The sequence below is a fragment of the Nuphar pumila genome, chromosome 7 (genome assembly GCF_984573655.1).
Source record: "Nuphar pumila chromosome 7, dmNupPumi1.hap1.1, whole genome shotgun sequence".
Taxonomy (NCBI): domain Eukaryota; kingdom Viridiplantae; phylum Streptophyta; class Magnoliopsida; order Nymphaeales; family Nymphaeaceae; genus Nuphar; species Nuphar pumila.
Window position 1 is genome coordinate 112,203,960 of NC_143255.1, and position 26,742 is coordinate 112,230,701.

General features: G+C 38.1%; 2 protein-coding genes across 2 annotated transcripts; one reads left to right on the forward strand and one right to left on the reverse strand.

Annotated features, from left to right (window-relative positions):
* The first annotated feature begins 1,338 nt into the window (after positions 1-1,338).
* LOC149832959 (serine/threonine-protein kinase BSK1-like) lies at positions 1,339-22,573 on the forward strand. Its single transcript, XM_090014803.1, has 9 exons — positions 1,339-1,840; positions 1,925-2,060; positions 4,610-4,743; positions 6,071-6,176; positions 17,764-17,849; positions 19,922-20,110; positions 21,171-21,335; positions 21,436-21,549; positions 22,163-22,573. Exons 1-9 carry the CDS (start codon positions 1,514-1,516, stop codon positions 22,424-22,426), a joined length of 1,521 nt encoding a protein of 506 aa, XP_089870929.1. The 5' UTR covers positions 1,339-1,513; the 3' UTR covers positions 22,427-22,573.
* On the reverse strand, positions 22,550-25,532 carry LOC149832960 (ATP-dependent zinc metalloprotease FTSH, chloroplastic-like). Its single transcript, XM_090014802.1, has 5 exons — positions 24,244-25,532; positions 23,522-23,768; positions 23,217-23,400; positions 22,963-23,134; positions 22,550-22,859 (listed from the first exon to the last, which is right to left on the reverse strand). Exons 1-5 carry the CDS (start codon positions 25,450-25,452, stop codon positions 22,638-22,640), a joined length of 2,034 nt encoding a protein of 677 aa, XP_089870928.1. The 5' UTR covers positions 25,453-25,532; the 3' UTR covers positions 22,550-22,637.
* Positions 25,533-26,742: the final 1,210 nt, after the last annotated feature.

Consider the following 26,742-nt stretch of genomic DNA (forward strand, 5'->3'; position numbering starts at 1 on the left):
AGCTTTTTGTGCTTAATTTTCTTATGAATCTAACCCTAGATGTCATGTGTGAGCAAGTTTCTTACGTACTTCAAAGATTAATAGCATCGAATACATTAATATATCATGACTCAAAAAATCATACTTTTACATTAAAAAGTGTGGTTTCTAAAAAAATGCATTGGACACTTAATACAACTTGCACATGTGATTTTCTTTCTCAATTGTGCTTGCAATTAACTATAGTAAACAATATATGTAACACATCCGGAAAACACTTTTTCTGGCATTGCTTAATTCAAAATTTCCATAAAAGTTGCAATGCAAGTTATTATAGCAACTCTGCATTGCCTTACTTGACTTCTATCATGCACTTTTTCATCTGTATGTCTCCCATAATGCTGTCCAAGATCAACATAAACATTTTTGCCTAAACTAGAATAATGTCAAAACAGAAAAGAGGGCAAAAGGGTATGGCTGCCATGGCATTCCATTTTCTCAAGAGTGGCCATGTGAAACTTAAAAAGGCATCCTTGCCACAAGTGGTCACTTTGACAAACATTTTTTTAGGAGATCTACTCATATCTAGGTCTGCCCTAAAAGCTAGCTCCTTGAAAAGGGTTAAAAACTTTTACATGGTATAAGTTGGAGGAATTTACTACACAAGCTTCCACATGCACATATGAATGCACACGCACTGACACACGCATCCAAGCACACGTTGAAAGGACAAAGTATCATATCCCATGATATATGTATATATGTTTTGACAAAGCCATATAAAATAAAATGACCTTATTATATCATTTCCTCTCCAATAAAATAAGAAAATGGTATCTACTGTAACACTTATTGTTTTAACATTCAATATTAAAAAATATAAAAGAATCAAAAGCACGCTGTGTGATTTACAGCAACATTGGTTGGCGTAAAAATATAAACAGAAAACTTGGGGGGAAATAGTGATTGCCATGACATGAGATTAAAGTGAAACCACTTGAATTAGAAACTTGGTGCAAAATGAATATGCCATGAGTTGGGATGCAAGCACGCAGTTTTAGTTTTCTCTCCCAACATAAACCACTGTGGGTCCCACTTGTTTTAACCGCTGCACCTACTTATGTGCATTGTGGTTACTAGTGACATTACATCAAAAGCCTTTTCATGTTCAAAATTTTTCTTTTCCCTTTTATTTTTTTTTTTGCACATATCGATGAAGCAGAGTGACACGCTTGTGTGACAGATGGCTGAGGTAAGATGGGCCTATTTTTCCTATAAAATAATAAGAGTAATTAATGTAATAATTTGTACACGAACAAGCAGAGCAAAAATACGCTAGTCTTTTTTGGACAGACTGTTACTATGGTGATGGCTCATGAGCTCTCTCTCTCTCTCTTTAAGTTTCTCTAGCACCCAGACTGTCTGCTCTCAATTTCTAACACCACCCGTCTCTGCTCTCAATTTCTAAACACCACCCACCGTCTCTTTCTCTCTTTCTCTCTCTCTCTCTCTCTGGAAACAAGAAGTGGCCACAATGGGATGTTGTCTATCTACTTTCGCTGCAGAGAAGGGCCAGAGAGACCAAAACCATAAACAGAAACACCACCACCGGCAGGAACGGCAAGATGGGTCGACGCCAAACGGGTCCAGGGAGTCTGAGGCAGACGGAGTGCCCAGTTTCTCCGAGTTCTCTCTTGCTGATTTGAGGCTTGCCACCAACAATTTTAGCTCGGATTTCATAGTTTCTGAGAGTGGGGAGAGGGCCCCCAATCTTGTGTACAAGGGAAGGCTGCAGAACAAGAGGTGGATTGCCGTCAAGAAGTTCACCAAGATGGCATGGCCTGACCCCAAACAGTTCGCGGTATCTCCATCTTCTTCCCCTTTGTCTGGTTCAGAGGCATGCTTTCCTTCCATTGTTGGACTGTTTCTGAAGTGGGTTTTTCAGGATGAAGCTTCCAGCGTCGGGAAATTGCGACACCGGCGGCTCGCGAATTTGATCGGATATTGCTGCGACGGCGATGAGAGGCTTTTGGTTGCAGAGTATATGCCTAACGACACTCTTGCCAAGCATCTCTTTCACTGTAAGCAGTTTTTTTTTTCTTCTTTTAGGAGATTGGGTTGTTTTCTCATCACGTCGTATGGTTTGAATTCAATTATTTCTCATGTATGTGCTTGCTCCCTGAATCATGTCTAATGGAGTTGGTTCACTTGATGGAACCAATCCCATGTGGGGAGTGTTTCATTGGCATTCTTATGATGGGTGGTTTTCCTGGTGGTCCAGGGAGAGCTATTTAGGTGCAGGCATGTCTTTAGTGCAGTTTCAGTCAGCTAGCTCTGCATGATTCTCAGGTGCCCCTGGTGGGTGAATCCTTGGTGAGCATTGGTGGGTGATCAAAATGGAGACAGGGTCTGCATTGCATTGCATGTACTGTCTTGAATTTGATGGGTGGTGGTCCCCAAACCTCGTGAAGATTTCCCAGTAGAATCCTCTTTCCCAGTACTAGCTTGTGCCGTGATGGCATCTTGTCTCTCTATCTTCTTAAATTAAACTGTTACGTGGTACATGTATTTGATAACAATTCTGAACTCCTTTATTTTTTAATTGTTATTTCTTGGCTTTTTCAAGTCACAAGCCTTACATTCTTGGCTTCTTTTGAAATAATTGCACTGGCATATGACTGGTGGTTTTCCTGTTTTTCATGGAATCTTTTGGGATGGTTTATACATCCTTTTCCTTAAGGCGTGTTAGCTTATGGGTTTATAGTCTCTTTTTGCTAATATAAGATATGGTTTTGAGTCAAGAACTTTTATTAGCTTCGCTCTTCGTAACTGACACTCTTCTCAGAGGTTATCGTACCAATTTCCACGGGATTGTACAGGATATCCACTGTTGCATGCCATGTATATGTTCATATATGTCTATAAATGAGGTGTCACTTGCCTATAACTGTATATCAATACTATGCAATCATTTGTGCTTTTCAATTTTTTTTCTGCTGCTAGATTTTTTCTGTTGAGGGCATTCTATTTTATGTGGAAATATGTTTTCGTAATATTTCTCTATATAACAGAGCACTCAAACCTCTAATGTAATAGCTTCATTCTCCCTCTATTTGGGTACAGATGCATATGTAATTATTTGTCTATGTATATCTTCTTGAGCATTGTTTATCTATACATACTTCTCTAAATATGAGAGTTGGATGATTAAGGCATTCCTCTTAGGGAGTGGCCCATGGTTCCAATCTCACACAGCAATCCCTGCCTTCATTCTGAGAAATTCATCAGTACCTTTCTAGAGGAGATGCGTGTGATCTATATCCTGCTTTGCAATTTTATAAACTGAAACCATATAATTTAGCACATCAAAAGCCAAGGAGCAGGAAAAAGATCTCAGAATCCTCTAATATTATTAAAAGAAAGATTTCATGAACTCTTTTTATTGGCTAAGCATAGGATTCAGTAATGATTGATTTAACGATAATATATGTTGATTTTTTGTGTTTATTAATTATTATATAACTTCTATAAGTTGCAAAATGGTAATTCTGCATTTTATCCCTCACTTGCTGCAAGTAAAATAGAAAACCACAGTGTTTCAAGCCCTATAACTGCCCTGACACGATGAGGAGGACCATAGTCCTTCGTTGTCCTGGGTGCCCTACCCATCGCGTGTCATGGCACTCCCTGTAGTGTGTGTGTGTGTGTGTGTGTGTGTGTGTGTGTGTGTGGCCATCTAAAAGTAAAAAAGATGATTAAAGTTTCTGAATGAGTTTGTTAAGGACTGCAACTATGCTATGTAAGTGGTTTAACAAGGAGAGCAGCAGTTTTCTTAAAGATAGAACTTCATTTGGAGTATACTAGCAAATTTGTTGATGCCTAGCTATAGTGTGTGTGTGTGTGTGTATTGCCTTCTAAAAGTAAAAAAGATGATAAAGTTTCTGAATGAGTTTGTTGAGGACCGCAACTATGCTATGTAAGTGGTTTAACAAGGAGAGCAGCAGTTTTCTTAAAGATTGAACTTCATTTGCAGGATACTAGCAAATAATTTGATGCCTAGTTATAGTGTGTGTGTGTGTGGGGGGGGCTTTGTCCTAGAGATTGGAGACATTAGAAATGATATATCCTGTTTATAATGTATACCCCTTATGAGAAATATATAAAATGAAATGCGTTCCGGTTAAGTCACTACCCTTGGAATTGATACTATCAATGGTTCTTGTGTGAAAGCATGCAGTTGTAATTCTTGGGAAGGCTCTGATGCATAGCTCTTTAGAGACACCTAACTTATTCAATAACTGCAGAATCATTGCCATCTTGGGAGCCTGGGAGCCTTTTCTATCCAATAGATCATTTATTGTCATTCTGATTTCACTGAGAATGTTTATTGCTGAATCCATCTTATCATTCATTAATGATCTCATGTTTAGGAATATACAGTAGTTTTATAGCCATAGGAAATCCCATCAATGGTATGCACAAGCTAAGGTTGATTTCTTTGTTTCAGTGAAATAGCATAACCGTTGGATGAGTTAAACTTGATGTCTTTTCACAAATAAATCTTCAATGCTTTTCAATATTTGTTTGAAGTTGAGATGGCTCTGATCCTTTGTTTACTTTCTTTTAATAGGGGAAACACAGACAATTGAATGGGTTATGCGTCTTAGAGTTGCCCTTTATATTGCTGAGGCTTTGGACTATTGCAGTAGTGAAGGTCATCCATTGTATCATGATCTCAATGCTTACAGAGTTCTCTTTGATGAGGTAAAAATGCTTGTTTCTTCCCAAGATAATTTGTTTCTTTTGTGCAGAAGGGTTTTCTATTAAAGAGTCTTCCTGGTTCCACTTAACCTTAGCTGTTTAATTGAGGGGATATGCTCTTTCGCTTTTTTTCCACTCCAATAGTTATATTATATTCCACAACTTTTGTTGATGGATCCTAATGTTATGGTCTCTATACTTAACTTAACTTTAGAATCTGTCTCACTAGATCAGAAAATTTTGGAGACCGGTCCAACTCAACTGGACAGAGCTCAGTTCTTCTGTTAAGCTGTTGTCTCAAACATACAAGCTTATTTGTGCTGACCATTTCTTCCTTTAGAATATTGAGAAGTGTAATGTGTCAAATCTTTGTTACTGATCCAGCTTCAATTCAGCCTGTTCTTGCATATGAAAATCTAATATAGAAAGATGGATGCTTGCAAAGGATGCCCTCTGATTTTTCTATAATCCACATGCTGCAAGGTTTTCCTATTATGTTGTACTATGACTAAGTTTAGAACCTCTTTTCAGTGGTTCAGAAAGGGGCAGAGAGCCCACTATATGAATGACATATTCAACAAACTTCATATACAAACGTTGAGTACAAGTGATAAGTTTGATAACGTGAATTATGTCTTGGTTATCTACATGTTTAGTTTGGTTTAGAACTTTCAACTTGCATTCTAGTCAATCTAGATCATCAGATCTGTTTCAGTTTGGTTCATGTCTAGCAAAAACAGACAGCTCACAATTCTACAAACAAACAAATACATGCATTTGTAATTTTGTATGCATACTTGTTTGCAATTTGAGACACGTGCACTGACATTCATATTTGTCAAAAATCTCTCCAATATTTTTTTAAAATACTTTATTGTTTTGACCAGGATTTTCTAAAGGAAAAGAATCCTAAAATTATCCAAAATAGCACCAAATTGGAATTATCATGATATTATGATAATATAATGAGATTATACACATACTGTCCCCAGACTTATAATCTTAATGCCAGACCTTCTCTTCAATATTTTATCTTCTCTGTTTTTTCCCAAGATTTATCCTGGAGACATGAATTTTATTTCCCTAAATATTCCTTTGTCAAGGAATTCCTGAGAATCAATTCATTGACATGGATAAACTCATGCATGCATTTGCGTGCACACACACACACAGACAGCAAACAAACACATGCATGCTCACACATGCATAATTATGGCTGAGTTTCAGTTTACATTCATGCACATGCATGCATACATGCTGAGGGAGACCTAGCATGGTTGTGGCTGTATTTGAGCTCATATTCTTATATATATTTCTTATGTATATGCAGGATGGTGACCCAAGACTTTCTTGCTTTGGCCTTATGAAGAACAGCAGAGATGGGAAAAGTTACAGCACAAATCTTGCTTATACACCTCCAGAGTACTTACGAACTGGTATCTGATTTCTTGACAAAGGGCTTTCTGATTTCTGGCTGCTTGCCTCCCGTTTTCTCTTAAATTATAATTGTTTCTAGAATAATGTCGACCACTGTATTGTGTCATGTTGTGATGAAGTCAGTTGTTTTCTTTTGTAACCATGATATACATCTACTGTTATATTTACATAATTTATTTTTTATTTAGTTTTTATAGGATGTTATTCCAAAGTTTATAGTTGGCCATGGTCCATTATTCAATATCAGATTTAATCCTAGATCTTTATAATGTTGTCACTTTAGACATCCCTAGGCTTTATTGCCTAATGAAGATTAGATGTAACTAAAGGTCAAACCAGTCATTTATATTATAGTTAAATGAAAAGTAATAAATTTGAAGATAAAAAGGATCATGCATTGAAGTATTCCTTAAATTATTTGTGATCAGCTTTCTTCAATCCATCTCATGGTACTGATTAGGCTATTAGTCAGTGGATGGTCAATATACTTGTTAATTGTACAAAATGTTTGTATGGGGTCTTACAATGTTGATGATAGGCCAGTTCTCTGATTGACTATTTCTCTCAGTCTGTTGAGTTAATGGTGTCTTTTCTTTCTGTTAAACACACAGAATGTGTTTAGATTGCTCAAGGACTTGCTGTACAATTTGAATTAATAACCTAAATTTTTGTTTTCCTTTCTATAGTTCATGGATTTGTTATGCATTTTGAAAATTTTATTTTCCATCAATCTGGATTGCTGTTAGTTCTTAGCCCTTCTTGCAGACCTTCTGCACAATTTCATTCTACTATTTGGTTGTATAAGAACCATGTAGTTCACATGTTGCACAGTAAGCAAATAAGTTTATGTGCTTCTCCATTTATATAGTGTAATATCCGCAAATTTTTTGGGATTTGAAATAAATAAAAAAGGATTTTTCTGGCATTTTTTGGAATTAGTTAGCCATTATCAATCAATCAATAAATTTGTAAGTAATTATCGATAATATTTTGGCATTTATTTAAGTTATTTAACATTTAATTGGGGACTTACGAGGTTTTGTATGAGTACTTGGATTTGGACCTCAGTGGAGATCCACGAGGATCAACCAACACCAACGTAAGTGCGAACTATCCAAATGAACACATAGGATCTATTGGATCTTAAGTTATTCATAATTGGATCTCCGAATGATTCGGGTCAACATAATTGGATTTGGGTAGGTTTAGACCCATATCAAGGTTTAAACCGGATATAGAAGGGATTTGAATTTATTTGAGATCCAAATGAATCTCCTTTTAAAGTAGAAAGTGTTTTGGATCCATTTGGAGATCCCACTAAGAAAAGGTATTTTGGATCCATTTGGAGACCCAAATAGATCCCACTAAGTAAATGGGAATATTGGATCTGCTTGGAGATCCAATCAGATCTCACTAAGTAAATGTATTTTGGATCCATTTGGAGACCCAAATGGATCCTATTAAGAAATTAAGATATTGGGTCCACTTGGATACCCAATTGGATCCCATCAAGCAAATAAGATTTTGGATCCATTTGGAAGACCCAAATGGATCCTACAAAACTAAATGTATATAATAAAAATTTTGGATCCACATAAGACCCAAATAAATTTAATATATATATAATATTAGAGATTGGGTTTGGATTTAATGAGACCCAAGTGGGTCTCACCAAATCCAAACCCAAATGCATCACCTCTCTCACATCTTCTCAAACCCCATTCAATCCTCATGATGACTCACCTACTCCATTCAAATCCCCTCTTTCTCTCTCTAATTCCTTCACCAACCCCATCCCATCCCCCTTTTTTCCCTCACCTACTCCCCTTCTTTCACTCACCATCACCCCCTCACTTCCCATGTTTCCCTCACCGACCATGTGCCACCCTTGACTCCTCCTCTCTCTTGTTTACTATAAATACCTCTTCCTTATTTCCATCTCTCATATGCTCTCCCTCTCTCTCTCATTTTTATTTCTCCCTCTCCCCCCATTTCGGTTTGAGCCTAGCTTGGTGCACCGTGGCCGAACCACTTTGGTTCAGTGGTTCTGCTGGCGACCCCGGTGCCACCAGTAGCCACCAACTCAGTCGGACTTTTCAGGGACACCTCACTTACCTTGCCACCACCCTTACCGAACCACGGCTTGAGCCAAGCTCCGCACTTGTGATCATCTCCCGCCAACCGTCGTTGCCACTGGATCGGGTGGGCCTCTCGATTGCTACCACTTTAGGAACCGCACCGCTTGCTCCGTCGGATCCACTGCCACTCATCATGGCTTTCTCCACCGCCTCCAACGTCGAGCACGCATTACAGTATGATATCCGCACACATGCATTTTTGTGCTAACTGCACAAATACCAAGGCACTTGCACATCTTCGCCCATGTTCGCATATGATGGTGAAAGCGTCTTTCATCATGGACTACAGAGAATCCCTACGATTGTTCTTTCCTGTACTTTGAGGTAGTAAAACTATGCTAACTTTGATTTTTGTGCAGTTTTAATGCATGCATTAGTTTTTACGAGCTTTTACGTATGTTTACGATAACTTATGTACATGTGTAGTTTTAAGTTATTTGAAATGCATGAATTTCTATATATATAGTTTCGGAAATTGTTCGTGTTGCATGTTTTACGAGAAAAATATTTAATTACGAAATCATTGGATTTTATGAAAAGAAATATGTAATTATCCATAGGTGATGAAAATTATTCGTGTTGCGTGCTTTATGAGAAAATGTATATTTTCGCAACCATTGGATTTTTTACGAGTGAAAATGTGCATGTGTTAAAAAAAAATTGAAATTATGTGTGAGTATTTCGAACATGGTTCGAATAAAGACATGTATATGTTCAAATTTTTACGAACCTATTCCGACATAGGTATTTCAGATTTTACGAACATGTAAATATAAGTGTATTTCAGAATTTTACGAATAAATGTGTGCTAATGACTTAGGATTTCTGAATATGTTTATTTCTGAATGGTTACGTAATTATAAATATTTCAAGAAAAAACCAAAATTTTAATGCATGATTATAATTGGGATTTATGAAGTATGTTAGCATGACCTTTATGCTCATATGAATAATATGCTAATGCATCATGTTAAATCATGCATATGAATGTTGTTTGCTTAAGCTAATGCATATTGAATGATGCATGTATGCGATGCATAATGAAAGATATAATGCATATTGAATGTAACTGATGCATAATGAAAAGATGTAATGCATATATGTGATGCATAATGAAAAGATGTAAGGTATATTGAATGATGCATGTCAATAAAAAGATGCAATACATATTGAATGATGTATAATAAAAGATGTAATGCATATTAAACGATGTATGGGCCTATAATGAAAAGCAGGTTATGAAATTATTATGACTCGAGCCCGAATGAGTGGCTCCCGACCTTGTGCACGGTCAGTTGGACCGATATATGATAGTGCCCCAAATGAGTGGTTCAGAACCTTATGATAAGGTTAATCTTAAATCATACGTGCTTGTGCCTGGTAGACATAGTTAGCAAACCCGGCGAGTTGACTTGGGAATCGCCCGAGTCGACCTGGATCGGACCCCAACTGGTTCACGATTCAAGATTGTCGATCCAACCCATTAAATAAATTTTTTTATCATGTATTTTATTATTTTAATTTATAATTCTTATATAAAGTCACTTGTTATGAAGAATCTAATATTATTCAAAGAAAAAAGTTAATAATTATGTATAATTATATGTTTTTATAGCTTAGCTATTGATATATTAGCTTGAAGTTTAGCTATTTTCATGTCTTATTCAAGTGCTTACACTATAAAATATAGTCTTGTCTCGTCCTAGTCACCGAGTCAACCCACTGACTCAGTGACCCAGTAGGAGTCCAATCCGAGTCCAACTCACAAGTTTTCCAATTATGTTGGTAGAGGCTATTGAATCTGTAAAACATTGATTATTGTTTAAAGCATATATGTCAGGAGAGTTAATCAAATGATAAAAAATATGTTAATTCTCTTGTAGCTTATAATAAGAGGATAAGCGGTACACTAGCCTCCGTGGGATATTTTTAAGCTCGGAAGGTTGCTTCCCTAGAAACAGAGATAAGGGATAGCTACCACCGATGTCGCAGGATGGTAGTAAATAAGGCTTCAGCTGAAAATAAATTCTGATATATCGGGTTGCGGGTGTTGAGGTCTCTCTCTCGATTGGATCGTCCTTAACCTTGAGACCGGAAAAGATTGTAACGCTAGGGTAATAAGCCACAGATTAATTGAATGTACCCCCTGGGTCCTGCTTCTAATTTGTATGTTTGTGTTATACCCACAATGAAGTTATGAAAGAGAAACAAAAGTGTATTGTGCATATAGTGAAGCATGGCATGCACCATATAAGAAACAAATTGTAAATAAAAAGAATTGTAAAGTTACCCATGCTTAAGACGGATGCTTCAAATGCACTGGTAAGTCATGCATGGATTGAATGATCATGCATAAATAAGAATATTACAGAAGATAGTGAATTGTTGTTTATCTGCACTGAATTTGGATACGTGTTACCATTGTGTTGGTTTTGTAATACTTTGTTCTTTTGGAATTGAAGTATTTTAAATGAGTCATGTTATCCACATTTAAATTCAGTTTAATTGTTTTTTTGTGGAATATAACCCACTTGAGGTTTTGAACCAAGTTTAAAAAGGTTCCCGTTACTGATTTTAATAAGAAAAGAAAAGTTTTAAATTTTTTGCATTTTTCGGGTTAAAAATCTCGGGGCGTTACTGCTAGGGCTAGTAAATAAGTTGAATGGACCGAACATGGCATGTTCGGGCTCGGCTTGTTTACTAGTGGATTGAGATCATGGCTCGGCTCGTGTTCGTGTTTAGCCAAGCCGAGCTTGAGCTCAGCTCATCCTTGAATGAGGCAAGCCAAACATGAGCTAGCTCCTATAAAAACATTTCATGTTATTTATACATAGTATATACATTTTTATATATTATACTTGAAAATATGTATAACTTTTTATACATTACACTTAATAGTCCATATTTTATGTATATATTTTTCATTCATCCTTCTTTTTTATATATATTTTATGCATTCTTCCTTTTTTTATATTACACAAAATATATATTTTATCCATAAATATATATATTTTATCTATACGAGCACTTTGTGTTCGGGCTCGAGTCATTTAAGCTAAATGAGTTGCTAGTGGCTCGGCTTGCCAACTATACGAACCAATTATGAACGAGTTCGTGACGAGCCGAACCGAGCCGAGCCGAGTCACGAGCTGCTCTGTTCATTTACCAGCCATAGTTACAGCTGGTATCAAAATGGGATGAAAATATTGGCTCACGGCATGTCCAACAATCTAGCATTGCTATGTAAGTATATTTCAATTAATTGATTATTATTTTATGGAGATGTGTTGTTTAAAATTGTATATGATATCAAGAACCTAGAAATGTTACTAAGTACATTGCAGTTGATTAAACCTAAAGGGTTTTTATCATTTTAAGGTTTTTTTCAATAATCATGAAAATAAGGGAAAGTACCCTGATTTATTCGAGTAGTCCTTGAGCAGTAATTTCGAGGACGAAATTATTTTAAGAGGGGTAGGATGTAATACCTGCAATTTTTTGGGGATTTAAAATAAATAAAAATAGATTTTTTTTGCATTTATTGGAATTAGTTAGCCATTATCGATCGATAAATTAGTAAGTAATTATTAATAATATTTTGGCATTTATTTAAGTCATTTAATATTTAATTAGGGATTTATGAGGTTTTGTATGGGGTATTTGGATTTGGACCTTAGTGGAGATCCACGAGGATCAACCAACACCAAAGTAAGTGCAAACTATCCGAATGAACACATAGGATCTACTGAATCTTAAGTTATTCATAATTGGATATCTGAATGATTCGAGTTAACCTAATTGGATTTGGGTAGGTTTAAACCCATATCCAAGTTTAAATTAGACATAGAAGGGATTTGGATCCATTTGAGAACCAAATGAATCCTTTTTTAAAGTAGAAAGTGTTTTGGATCCATTTGGAGACACATATGGATCCCACTAAGCAAAATGAGTTTTGGATCCAGTTGGAGATCCCACTAAGAAAAAGGTATTTTGGATCCATTTCGAGACCCAAATGGATCCCACTAAGTAAATGAGAACATTGGATCTGCTTGGAGATCCAATTGGATCCCACTAAGTAACAAGTATTTTGGATTCATTTGGAGACTCAAATGGATCTCATTAAAAAAATAAGAAATTGGGTCCACTTGGATACCCAATTGGATCCCATCAAGCAAATAAGATTTTGGATCCATTTGGGTCTCCCAAATGGATCCTACAAAAATAAATGTATATAAGAATTTTGGAACCATATAAGACCCAATTGAATTTAATATATCCATAAAAATATATATGTTAAGATATATATATAATATTAGATATTGGATTTGGATTTAGTGAGACGTAAATGGGTCTCACCAAATCCAAAACCAAATGCATCACCTCTCCGATATCTTCTCAAACCTCGTCCAATCCCCAAGATCACTCACTTGCCACACTCAAATCCCATTTTTCACTCACTAATTCCCTCACCAACCACATCTCATCCCCTTTTTCCCTCACCTACTCTCCTTCTTTCACTCACCATCACTCCTTCACTTCCCATGTTTCACTCACCTCACCATGTACCACTCTTGACTCCCCCCTCTTGTTTACTATAAATGCCCCTCTCCATTTCCATCTCTCATATGCTTTCTCTCTCTCTCTCTCATTTTTATTTCTCCCTCTCTCTCTCCCTCTCATTTGTGGGCAACTTGCCCCCCTTTTTTGGTTTGAGCCTAGCTCGGCCCAAGCGAATCGAGTGCAGCTTGATCCATCGTGGTCGAACCACTTTGGTTCGGTAGTTCTGCGACCTCAGTGCCGCCAGAAGCTGACAACTCCGCCAAAGTTTTCAAGGACACCTCGCTTACCTTACCACCACCCTTGTCGAACCACGGCTTGAGCCGAGCTCTGCACTTGTGGTCATCTCCCGCCAACAGTCGCCGCCACCGGATCAGGTGAGCCCCACGATTGCTACCACCTCGGGAATTGTGTTGCTTGCTCCATTGGATCCACTGCCACTCATCACTGCTTGCTCCATCGCCTCCAACGTCGGGCATTCATTATGGTACGATATCCACACACACGCATTTATGTGCTAACTACACAAAAACTAAGGCACTTGCATATCTTTGCCTATGTTTGCATCTGACGGCAAAAACGCCTTTCATCACGGACTATGGAGAATCCTCACGAGTGTTCTTTTGCGTACTTTGAGGTAGTAAAACTACGCTAACTCTGATATTTGTATAATTATAATGCATGCATAGTTTTTACGAGCTTTATGTAGGTTTACGATAACTTATGTACATGTGTAGTTTTAAGTTATTTGAAATGCATGGATTTATATATATATATATATATATATATATATATATATATATATATATATATATATATATATTCAAAATTATTTATGCTGCACATTTTACGAGAAAAATGTATAGTTACGAAATCATTGGATTTTACAAACAAAAATATATAATTATCCATAGGTGATGAAAATTATTCATGTTGCACGTTTTATGAGAAAATGTATCTTTTTGCAACCATTAGATATTTTTATGAGCAAAAATGTGCATGTGTTAAAAAAGTTTCGAAATTATCTATACATGAGTATTTTGAACATTGTTCAAATAAAGACATGTATATGTTCAAGTTTTTATGAACCTATTCTAACATAGGTATTTCGGATTTTATTAACATGTAAATACAAGTGTATTTCAGAATTTTATGAATAAATGTGTGCTTGTGACTCGGGCTTTCTGAATATGTTTATTTTTTAATGGTTACATAATTATAAATATTTCAAGTCTGAGCATGAATGAAAAAAATAGTTTTTTAATTCATGTCTATAATCGGGATTTACGAAGTATGTTAGCATGACGTTTATGCTTATATGAATAATATGCTAATGCATCATGTTAAATCATGCATATGAATGTTGTTTGCTTAAGCTAATGCATATTGAATGATGCATGTATGCAGTGCATAATGAAAGATGTAATGCATATTAAATGATGCATGTATCTGATGCACTATGTCATAGGGACTCGCCCAACTGGGTGCCTCACCCGCATCAACGCGATGCAATGCGGGTGCGGGTGTGGGTGCGGCACCCGGTGCAGTCAACCTGACCCTGGATGCGTTGACCGCACCCAGGATCATTTATGTCTAACTTTTGGAGTTTATATATGTCACAGGGACTCTTCAACTGGGTGCCGCACCCGCACCCGATGCGGTCAACCTGATAAAATCCCTAATAAGGCAAAAATTCTGACAAAATCCCTAATAAGGCAAAAATCCTGACAAAATCCCATTTTGTCAAGATCCGAACCAAAAAACCATCAAAAAATAAGGAAAACACATAAAAACTCGAGACATTAAGCTAAAAATCGAAGAAAACCACCATAAACCGATCAACGAGCGATCGATCCAGCAGATAAACGATCGGGAAAACTATAGATGAAAAAAAATGATGAAAAATATGGAGAGAAAGAAGCAATACCTCCAATAGGTCTCCCCCAAGAAGCCTTCTCTCCTATGCGCCGCTCACTTTGCTACGTTTCTTGAGAAGAAAAGAGAGAAAGAGGCAGAGAAACGAGAGTACATAGAATTTATGGGGGGAGGAAACCCTGGGGGAATCAATCTTCCTTCTTCCCTTGCCTTTATCAATATTTCCCAGACTTCACGCCTCGGGTTAACCGGATCGCATTCCTTTCCTTCACGTTCGTCTTTTTCAATATTTTCGTAACTTATTTAGTTTTTCCTCTCTCTCTCTTATTAGATGTGAATGTAATGTGTTTTTCCTTTACGCGTGCTTGCATGTTTTCAATTTAAAATATATTATAAATTATTTTTAAAGACACATATCCCTAACTTCCTTTCATAATATAAAATTCTAATATAAACCCCCATTACCTAAAGTCGTGCACTAAATTGTAATATCTTTGTGGAATGAAAATTAATTTTTAAGAACAAAATGAGCAAGGAAAAATTAAGGAGTGAAATAGATCAGTTCCAAGTAGTGAAAATTTTCAATAGTGGAATGGAATGGACCATCATCATCTTTGGATGGATTATCTAAGTAGTTTTGGTTAACAAAATCCGTGGATCAAATGCAAGCCAATATACTAACCGGTCCAATGGGTTAAAGGTAGTACCAATTTTTTGGAAGCAGGAAATTTATTATAATGGCCTTGCTAACTAGATTAATAATTTGGTTAAGGCATACATGATGACTCTATAATCCTCCAACTTCCAAACTATTTGATATTCATCCAAAAGAATTTGTCGGGATTTTTGCCTTATTAGGGATTTTGTCAGGACTTCATATATATATATATATATATATATATATATATATATATATATATATATATATATATATATATATATATATATATATATATATATATATATATATATATATATATATATATATAATTTTTTATATTTTTGCCGCACCCGCACCCATGTGACATAGCTGATGCATAATGAAAATATGTAATGCATATTAAATGATGCATATATGTGATGCATAATGAAAATATGTAATACATATTGAATGATGCATGTATGTGATGCATAATGTAAGATGTAATGCATATTGAATGATGCATTTATGTGATGTATAATGAAAGATGTAATGCATATTGAATGATGTATATACTGCATAAGGTCTATGATGAAATGCATATTACGAAATTGTTATGGCTCGAGCCCGAATGAGTGGCTCCCAACCTTTTGCACGGCCAACTTGATCGATATATGATAGTGCCCCAAATGAGTGGCCAAGAACCTTATGATAAGGTTAATTGAAAATCATACGTACTTTTGCTTGGTAGAAGCTATTGAATCTGTAAAAAAATTAATTATTGTGTAAGTTATATATATCAAGAGAGTTAATCAAATGATAAAGAATATGTTAATTCTCTAGTAGCTTACAATGAGAGGGTAAGCGATATATTAGGTTTCATGGGATATTGTTAAGCACAGAAGGTTGTTTTTTCAAGCACGAAAATAAGGGATAGCTACCACCGATGCCGTGGAGTGGTAGTGAATAAGGCTTTAGCTGAAATTAAATTATGATATATCAGGTTGCGAGTGTTGGGATCTCTTTCGACTGGATCATCCCTCACCTTGAGATTGGAGAAGATTGTAAGGCCAGGATAATAAGCCGCAGATTGATTGAATGTACTCCCTAGGTCTTGCTTCTAATTTGTATGTCTCTGTTATACCCACAGAGAAGTTATGAAAGAGAAACAAGTGTACTGTGCATATAGTGAAGCATGACATGCACCATATAAGAAATAAATAAATAAAATGAATTGTAAAGTTACTCATGCTTAAGACGGATGTTTCAAATGCACATGCATAGATTGAATGATCATGCATAAGATATTGAATTGTTGTTTATCTACACTGAATTCAGATCCGTATTACCATTGTGTTGGTTTTGTAATACTTTGTTCTTTTGAAATTAAAGTATTTTAAATGAGTTATGTTATCCGTATTTAAATGTAGTGTGATCGTTTTTGTGTGGAATGTAACCCGCTTGAGGTTTTGAGCCAAATTTAAAAAGGTTTCTGCTGATGATTTTAATAAGAAAAGAAAAGTTTTTAAATTTTTGCATTTTTCGAGTTAAAAATCTTGGGGCGTTAGCCACGTTACATATAGTGTGTAATGAAAATTTTACATTTGTAATACCGAAAAAAATTGTTTGAATATGATTAAATGACTCCTTATCTTTGTCTTCTTGGTTCCATAAAGTTTTTATGGATGCTTTCTGCTCTTAGATGTATCTCTTTTTCGTGTTGCCTGATGTAAAGCTTTAGTGACTTGCAATGTCACTTCATATTTGTGATAGGTTATCAAATAAAGAGTTGATCGCTAGTCCATCTTATTTTCAGGTGCCTACTTTCTATGTCCAAGGATTGAGGAATTATCTTTTGAATAAAGGTTTTTTGATGAGCTTAATTGCTTAATAATCTTTGCACTTAATAATGGTTGAAGGGATGAATTAGGTACCTCTATTCAGTGAAGTCTCAAGTTCTTTTTACAAATCTCAAGCTGCTTTTCATTGTCCTTGGAGAAACGCATATTACCTCCATTTACCTACTGTGGATTTATTCTATTTTCTGCCTTTTTTCATTTTTTCCCTGATAGGGTTTTCCAAAGGTTTTTATTGTATAATTCCAAGGAACAAAACTAATTCTCTATCCTAAGGAATTCAGTAGCTCACTAGTTTACTTTTTTCAATAGGCTCACTAGTATATTTCAACCCACAAAGACATCCTGTTTGTAACTTTATCATGAATATACTGATCTTAGTGGTCTGTGTTTATTTCTGTATGTCGGACATGCATCCATGTTGTGTGCTGGCATAAATGCTGGTTTTATTTCTTGGCCATTTTATGGAACAAGGCATAGCATACGCATGTTTATCTTCCAATCTATGCTTCTTTTGCAGGAAGAGTTACTCCTGAAAGTGTAATTTATAGCTATGGTACAGTTCTGCTAGATCTGCTTAGTGGCAAGCACATTCCTCCTAGCCATGTAAGTCATGTGCATTATGTTTACAGTAAACATGATTTAAGTGAACGAGAAACCATATGTTTATCAACTTCGTTAAGCATTTGATATTTAATTTATTTCTACATAAAGTGTAAGTATATACCCCTTTTCGCTTTTGTTTGGATCTTAATTAAATCCATGTTTCGTTTCATAGTTCTAAGCTTTTGCATTCTTCTTTTCTTGTAAATATGTTAATTTAATAATTTTCCATGTCTGTTGAACTAATGTAATGGTAGGGTGGTTCAGATTTTAGAATGTAATAGAAGCAAGAAAACTTGCAGTTTGAGATATAGTTGTTCTATAATTATATATATGGGACGCTATTTACCTGCTGAACATGACCTATATGAATTTTCCATCAGGCGTTATTTGTTATTCTTGTTAGTGCAGAGAACAAATTTCTTCATCAGGAGTGAATCGTTAATTAGACAATGAACTATAGGTTTAAGTCAATGGATACATGCCTTAATAAGGTTTCGTTGTTTTACTTTCTACTTTTTCACGTTGACAGGGTGATTTCTGTGTTAGCTATTCCTTTGACACGTGTTCCCTTCACAATTTTGCTACACCGATTAGGCAGCTCAGATGGTGGTAGTCAGGCCTTGTACTCAATCTAGATATGGATTCGAATATGGTCCAAACTGCTTCCAACTTTAGCTATGCTGGATAAAAAATTGGGCCTTGAATCTGTGAAATGGTGATATTTTCTACCGTGACAGCCACTGACTAAACCTTTCCCTGTTTTTTTTAGCTCTTTTTTGACAGTCAAACTAGGGGTTGCCTCCAAGCGGACTCGAACCTAGATCCCTTGGTTAAGATACTGCAACTCTAACTGGTCCCATTTATCTTATTCAACCTCTTCTCTGCCCTTTGTATGATGTGGATGGTTGGATTTGGATAATGGCATGCTCAATCTGAATTCTGTGCATTTTCTAGCCAAGTTAGTTTCTTGCAACCATGATCATAGAAATGACCAGTATTTACCTATAAATTGGAAAATTGATTTTAAAACAAAAGATTGTGATCTTTTGAAATATCAGCATGTTGAGAAGATGAGAAAAATAGCACAACAATATGGAAAATATTGGAAAAATATGACTGTTTTCATTTTTCATTTCAAATATGTTTTTTAATTTGATTACTTGTTTTCTTCATGATATGATATGTTTCATGGTTAATTTATATGATATTCTTTTTTCTCAGGATTTCCTTTTTCCTGATATTTATGGCATGTTTGCTTGCATCCCATGTGATTCGAAGTCACCTTGTGAACAATGTGATTTGAATCACATGAGTAGTAAAACAGCCCCTAATGTGATTTTGAATCTCACTGCCCCATTTTCTCACATTTGTTTGAACGTGAGAAATGGGGAAATGTGAATCATTCTCTCACGATTGTGAGAGAACGATCTTCATTTTGAGCCAAGCAAACATGCCTTTATAGGGAAACCCATACTGTCCTGATAAATTGCCTAGGGTTCTTGACCCCCCAATCAAACCTGTTGACAGCTTATAATACTTTATGAATCTTTTCTTCCATTGTTTTTATGTTTTCAATCCTTAACCTGGTTAGATGCAAGTGGAGAGAAAGGGAGGCCACCATAATATGTTGTTGCAGCTGATCTCTATTTTTGTGGTTGCTTATAACCTTTCCTGGTGCAAGTTGGGATACAGGGAGCCCAGAAACATGACCTAGCTTTAGCAAGTGCTAATTGTATACATGTTCTCACTTCTCAGCATATCTCTGCTTTATCTTTCCTTTCACAAAAACTAACTCTTTTCCTCATATGGAATTGTCAGTTTCCAGTTGACCCATTGTCTGTAGTTGCAGCTTTCTTGTTTCTTAGTTATAATAGAGTGTTCATGATTGTTGGCTTGGACGCTATTTGGAAAAAAGTTAAATTAATAGAACTTTTCGTTTTAAAGATCAAGCAGCAACTATTAAATTTGAAGCAGCATTATCCTGCTTGGGTTCAATTTAATTGCCTTTATCCTCAGGCGAAAGCTTTTGTTCTCTCATGATACATTGATCAGAATGTTTAACATATTTGCAGGCTCTTGATATGATAAGGGAAAGGAACATCTTGGTTTTGATGGATTCACATTTGGAGGGAAAATTTTCAACCGAAGAGGGAACAGTGGTTGTTGGACTGGCTTCCCGCTGCTTGCAATATGAAGCTCGGGTGCGTCCTACTCCTAAAAATCTTGTTGCAGCTTTGGCACCACTGCAGACAAAACCAGAAGTATGTGACTCGTTTCATATGCTGTATTATATTCCCTTAAGAGTTATTGATCTTTCAAGGTTAATATTTAATTGATTCTTCTGCGGTGTCTCCTCAAATTTTCATGCTATGGATGAGTCTTTTCCTTGCTCTGGAATGTGAAAGAAAACTCTATAATTTGAAACAGAGGATGAATTGCATAATATTGTCTGAACTCTCTTTAATGATAGAAATGAACTTGAATACTGTTGAAATTAGCACCATCCCATGAATTATGGAATGGTGATTCCTCCTTGAGATGCCCTTAAGTTTTCATAGGTGCAGCCAGTGCATAAGTTAAAAGAAAGGACATGCACAAAAGCCCCAGTTATTCCAGTTTTATCATTTATGGTAACCATAAGGTAAAGAAGGAAACCAAAAGGAAAAAAAGAACTGTTAGAAACTCACGAGTTGATCACAGGATAGTGGCACAAGGGGTAAGAGAGTTACAATCACTGGAGCCAGCTTACAATCTTATCATTTGATTTTCCTTGCGTTTTCCTGATTTTCTAACATTGGCATTTATCATTGTACTACTAACATACAATAAAATCAGAATAGTTTAGTACCATAGAGTTATCACAATATTGAAATCATAGTATTAATATGAAGTATGAACAAGCTACAATACAAGTGCCAGTTAGCATTGCCTAATTAACATATACTCTTCTGGCGTAGATACTGTAGTATGCATCCGTTCAAGCCTCCATGCTTTTCTAGCGGTTCTCCCACATACTGCCGAAAACTTATCAAGATCCAGTTGCAAAAGATTGTTCTGGAAGCACATTATAACAGATGATACCATGTATTAAGCTTACTACCATTTTTTGGTCGAGACATACCTGTGCAAAGTGCAATTTTATTGTTTAATTGTGAGTATTTGGCTCTTTATGTTATGCAGGTCATAACATGAATAAAAAAAAATTTAATGTATTTTTCTAGGTTTCTGGTGCTATACTAGTTTCACTGGATTGATGTGTTCTTTGAGAAATTCTTATGATTTTTCAGCAGTGTTTGCCTGAGCATATTTCTGGTCATTCAGGTGCCTTCTCATGTGATGCTGGGTATTTCAAAGCACGAGGAATCACCTCCTACCCCACAACACCCACTCTCCCCAATGGGTGAAGCCTGTTCCAGGATGGATCTAACAGCGATACATCAGATCTTGGTGATGACACACTATCGAGATGACGAGGGAACCAATGAGGTAAAAGACTTATTTGTTTGTGAGATTCATCACATTGGGAATATGATATCTCCTTAGTCAAGCTTGTGAAATGGTTTTTGTGATGTGTTTTGCATAACAGTTATCATTCCAAGAGTGGACACAACAGATGAGAGAAATGCTGGAGGCAAGGAAGCGTGGGGACTTTGCATTTCGTGACAGGGATTTCAAAACAGCCATTGACTGCTATACTCAGGTACCTTTTGATCCAAGAGGAGGCTGCACTTTATGCATCTTCTCTCCACAACATGCACACATACATATGCTTCCCATTAATCTTAGTATGCATATGGTATTATGACATATGCATCAAAGGGCATGAACTCTCCATGTATTCATATGCTAGGGCTGGTAGCACTCATTTATTGGGCCAGAAGGGCTGAATCATGATTGAAAATGCATTTGGGCAGCTTTGAAGATGTGTAAGGGGGAAATGTTCTTATCCAACTAAGATACAATTGACTGAACTGTGAGAAATTTGATAGTAGCACATATGCAAGTAACTAATTTGATGTAAACAGCTATACCTTATACCTCAATGAAAGTTCTTGCCAAGAGTTGAGATTGGGGAGTTTGAGATTTTAGGAGTTATCATAGCAAATTCTGGTCTACTGTAGCATTGGGGATGGGAAGCACCATTGCATGCATGCCATTAATTAAAACATGTTTTTTTTGTTCAAAATTCTCATTGTGCATGCTTGATGCATAAGAACTGTCCTTGGACGTGTAATTTTTTCCAATATACATGCTGATGCCTGATTGTGCGATTGTTATTCAACTGTCATCCCTTTCTTCTTTCCTTGATGCAGTTCATAGATGTAGGAACTATGGTGTCTCCTACAGTCTACGCAAGACGTAGTCTGTGCCATCTCCTGTGTGACCAACCTGATGCTGCTCTACGGGATGCAATGCAAGCACAGTGCGTGTACCCGGAGTGGCCTACAGCTTTCTACATGCAAGCAGTTGCCCTTGCCAAGCTCAATATGCACAAAGATACTGCAGATATGCTCAATGAAGCTGCTAGCCTAGAAGAGAGGCAGAAAGGTAGAAGTTCACACAGCCAGCAGCAATAGTCATTTGTTACTCTCTCTCTTTCTACTCCATTGTAAGTGGCATCATTTGCGATTAACAGAAACATTATTATATCATCATTGGAAATTAAGTTTCCAAAAAGAATGTAAAATAGAGAGGCAAAATTTCTACGTAATGCATTTCATTTTCCATTTGTGTAGAGCAATAAAACTGAACATATAGTACAAGATATGTGGCAAAATCTACATTAGCTCAAGCAATGAATAACTCGGCCTTGCCATCAATGAAAAGGCTCATGAATTCCTCCCCATCAACCGTCTCCTTTTCTATCAGAAGTTGGGCAAGCTTGTGGAGAATGTCTATGTGGGTGGTGATGATGTGCCGAGCTCTTGTATATGCTTTCTCCACAAGCTCCCTAACTTCTGCATCAACAACATCTGCCGTTGCCATGGAGTAGTCCTTCTGAGAAGACATCTGCATTTCCAACAAGCAAAAGGCAAATTGTTTTGATTGTATATGCAACCAAGCATTCATCAAAATGGTAACGCCCCATCCATCAAAGTTTACAATTGCATACCTGCTGTCCCAAGAAAGGGTTACCGCCAGGCCCTCCAATGGCTACCTGTCCAATCTTTTTACTGAACCCAAGTCTCTCAACCATCTGCCTAGCCACCCTGGAAACCTGCATGAAGTCATTTGAGGCTCCAGTGGTCACATTCTCCTTCCCAAAGATAACCTCCTCTGCTACCCTGCCCATTCAAAAAGAGATAATTCAATGTGCACCGAAGATCATCATACCTTCTGCAAGCATTTGCTAAGAATAAACGTTACCTCCCACCAAGAGCAACTGCCATCTGGTTCTCCAGATAGCTCCTGCTGTAGAGTCCCGACTCGAGACGCTCTTCGCTTGGAGCAAAGAATGTCAGTCCACCAGCTTGGCCGCGAGGAATGATGGAAATCTTTGCAACAGGGTCATATTCAGGCATAAGCGCACCAACTAATGCATGTCCAGCTTCTGCACCATTGTGAACACAGACACACACACACACAGACACAAAGAGCAAGCTTAGTGTGATAAGCAACGAGCAAGGAATGTACAAAAACTCGTGCAGCAGGTGTTTACGTAGCGCCATTACCATGATATGCTACGAGCTTCTTCTTCTCATCAGACACCACAGCATTTTTCTTCTCAGGTCCAGCAATTATCCTCTCCAAAGCATCAGAAATTTCATCCTTGCTGATCTCCTTCAGATCACGGCGTGCCGCAAGAATGGCAGCCTCGTTCATGAGGTTTTGCAGATCAGCACCAGTGAATCCTGGGGTTCTCCTTGCAATTTTCTCAAAATCCACGTCCTTTGCAAGCGCTTTCCCTCTTGAATGTACCTGCAATAGTTGCACTCGTCATACAAGTAGTAGAGTAAGAAGATAATATGATATAGCTAAGGATGAAATATGTAAGTCAAATGTCTTCAATGTGAAGTTTGTTTGGTTTGGTAAAATCCTCCTTCATTGGACGAACATTGGCAGGTCTTCTGTTGGTAAAACCCTTTGAGGTCCTCCTGCCCACCAGATAATACACTCAACTTCGACCTTGCTGCAAGTGACGCCGTCTCTGAGTTTCGAACTCTTGGTGACATTGGGGAGCCTTTGTGGGCAAGGCAACCCCACTTTGTTATCTTGTTCATCATGAACTAAATCCTTGTGATCTGTTGCTCCTTCAAAAGCTCAATTGGTTTCAAATGAGAATAGATAAATCTCAACTGGGTATGAATGATCTCTAGTTCCCAAATTTAAAACCCAACGAAACAAGAGAGAGAGAGAGAGAGAGAAAGAGAGAGAGAGAGTAGCAGGGACTCACCTGAAGGATCTTCACCCTCCCTGCAACATCAGGCCTATCAACGGTGACCTGCCGATCAAACCTCCCCGGCCTAAGCAATGCTGCATCCAGGACGTCCGGCCTATTCGTCGCAGCGAGCACGATGACCCCACTGTTCCCAGAAAACCCATCCATCTCCGTGAGCAATTGATTGATCGTCTGCTCCCGCTCGTCGTTCCCACCACCGAGCCCAGCTCCTCTCTGCCTCCCCACAGCATCGATCTCATCGATGAACACGATGCAGGGCGCCTTCGACTTCGCCTTCTCGAAGAGGTCCCTGACCCTCGAGGCACCCACACCCACGAAGAGCTCGACGAATTCGGACGCGGCGCAGGAGAAGAATGGGACGCCTGCCTCGCCGGCGACTGCTCGGGCGAGGAGGGTCTTGCCGGTGCCCGGCGGGCCGACGAGGAGGCAACCCTTGGGGATCTTGGCGCCGAGGGCGGTGTACTTATCGGGGTTCTTGAGGAAATCCACCACCTCCTGGAGCTCGAGCTTCGCCTGGTCGGCCCCGGCAACGTCGGCGAAGGTGACGCCGGTCTCCGGCACCTCTTGGAACTTGGACTTCGACCGGCCGAAGTCCATCGGCCCGCCGAGCCCGCCGGGGCCACCGGGACCGCCCTGTACTCGCCGGAAGAGCAGGAAGAGGCCGCCGAAGGCGAGGATGGGGAAGAGGAGGTTGCCGATAAGGCTGAGGAGGCCGTTTCCGGCCTCTCCCTCGGAGACGGAGATGTCGACGCCGTTCATGGCGAGGATGTCGATGAGGTCGGGGTCGTTGGGGACAACGACGGTGGCGCGGCGGCCGTCCGCAGCGGTGAGTTGCAGGCCGGAGCCGTCCTTGCTGAAGCGGACGCGCTCCACCTTGCCCTTCTTCACGGCGTTCAGGAACTCGCTGTACCGCCACTGGGAGCCCTCCGGGAGGTCGGAGGAGGATGGCGATTGGGGTTTTGGCGCGACCAGAAGGGATTGGGCGAAGGGTGAGATGGTGGTGGTTGGCTGCTGCTGCTGCTGGATGGTGGTGGACTCGATGAAGGGTGGTGGTGGTGGAGGGGTGGTGTCTTGGGCAAGGGCTAGAGGGAGGAGACGGTGGGGTCTTCTGAAACTGGAGGAAGAGGAGGGTGGTACTGGTGGGGATAACCGAGAGACTCGGAATTGGGTGCCATAGAGTAAGGAATTGAGAGTGGCAGTCATCTCTCTCTCTCTCTCTCTCTCTCTCTCTGTGATAGTTGTGATCGCAGTGTTTGGTGGATGCGAGAGGGATGGTGGTGACTGGGAGGAAAAAAAACAGGATGGGATTGATTTTTTAAAGTCAGTTTTTGCATTCTCGGATATCTACGTGGGTCGTCTCCTAACCGAACATTTTTTGTGTCTCATTTTTTATTTTAATATTTGTGTTTGAGAGAGAGAGAGAGAGAGAATTTTATTTGAAATAATTACGTTTAATTTTAGAGCTCATCAGTCATCAGGATGTATGAAAGCATCAATTTGATATGATAAATGAAGTAGCTGCATTAATTGCAGTAAAGGTTTAAATATAACAGACATTCTCTCAAATTAAAAAAAAACAGACAGTCCACAACTTTTCGACTTACCGAAAATAGGGAATAAGACCCAAGAAAAATAATGATTCAAAGGCTTACCTTGAGAAACTAAGGTTTAACCCCTAACCTAGTGTGGAGTTTGTTTCTAGAACATTCTTTCTTGATAAATTCACAGCCTTCCCAAAGTTTTTTTTTTTTTAAGAAAGCTTTCTCAAAGTTTTAATTAATTTACCAACGGGGGATCCGCTTGATTGGCAGGAGCTGTCAGTGCATGTCACCTTGTGACGGGACGTTGCAAGTTCAAAACCCAGTGGGGTATGCCTAACCCTACCCCAGCTTGCCTTTCAAAAAAAAAAAAAAGTTTTCATTAATTTATGGAATTGGTGGTCCATAAGCCTTCAACGTTACAGTTATATTTTCAACACTTAGATTGTGTTTTTTTAGTATACGTAACCTGAGAAGCACAATCAGAACACAAATGAAATGCGAGTGATCAAAGGATACCCAACGTGGTGAACTCTCCTACCATCCATTATTTAGCAAATGAGAGCAAACCATTTGATGTGGAAAATTCTCAATATGCTGAACCTTTATAGGATTAAGACCCCCCAGTTCATCTAGGCTTTGTCCGTCAAACGGTTTAAGCATCATCCCACTGTGCCAAACCCCTTGGGTCTGCTTTCAGGAGTCTGTTGCTTTCACTTTACGCAACAAGAATGTCCCTTGAGGGTGTGTTTGAGTGCTTGTCCAAGCTTAGACAGGGCATGTGTCCAGGACAAACAGGACAATTGTCTTGTTCAGGACACACTGTCCAATCTGTCCTAGACACTTTTTTTTATTTTAAAAAGGTTGTCCATGTCCCTACCGTTCCAGAAAAGAGGTGGAATGGAAAAAACCCAGTCCCACTCATCCACGGCATCCCATGAGATTAGGGGTGACA

Coding starts and splice junctions, on each gene's coding strand:
- LOC149832960 (XM_090014802.1), bottom strand. CDS start 25,452: ATGACTGCCACTCTCAATTCCTTACTCTATGGCACCCAATTCCGAGTC. Junction 23,401..23,521: donor GAAGCTCGTAGCATATCATG/GTAATGGCGCTA, acceptor ACAATGGTGCAG/AAGCTGGACATGCATTAGTT. Junction 23,135..23,216: donor GCAGTTGCTCTTGGTGGGAG/GTAACGTTTATT, acceptor TTGAATGGGCAG/GGTAGCAGAGGAGGTTATCT.
- LOC149832959 (XM_090014803.1), top strand. CDS start 1,514: ATGGGATGTTGTCTATCTACTTTCGCTGCAGAGAAGGGCCAGAGAGAC. Junction 2,061..4,609: donor TGCCAAGCATCTCTTTCACT/GTAAGCAGTTTT, acceptor TTCTTTTAATAG/GGGAAACACAGACAATTGAA. Junction 21,550..22,162: donor CCATTGACTGCTATACTCAG/GTACCTTTTGAT, acceptor TCCTTGATGCAG/TTCATAGATGTAGGAACTAT.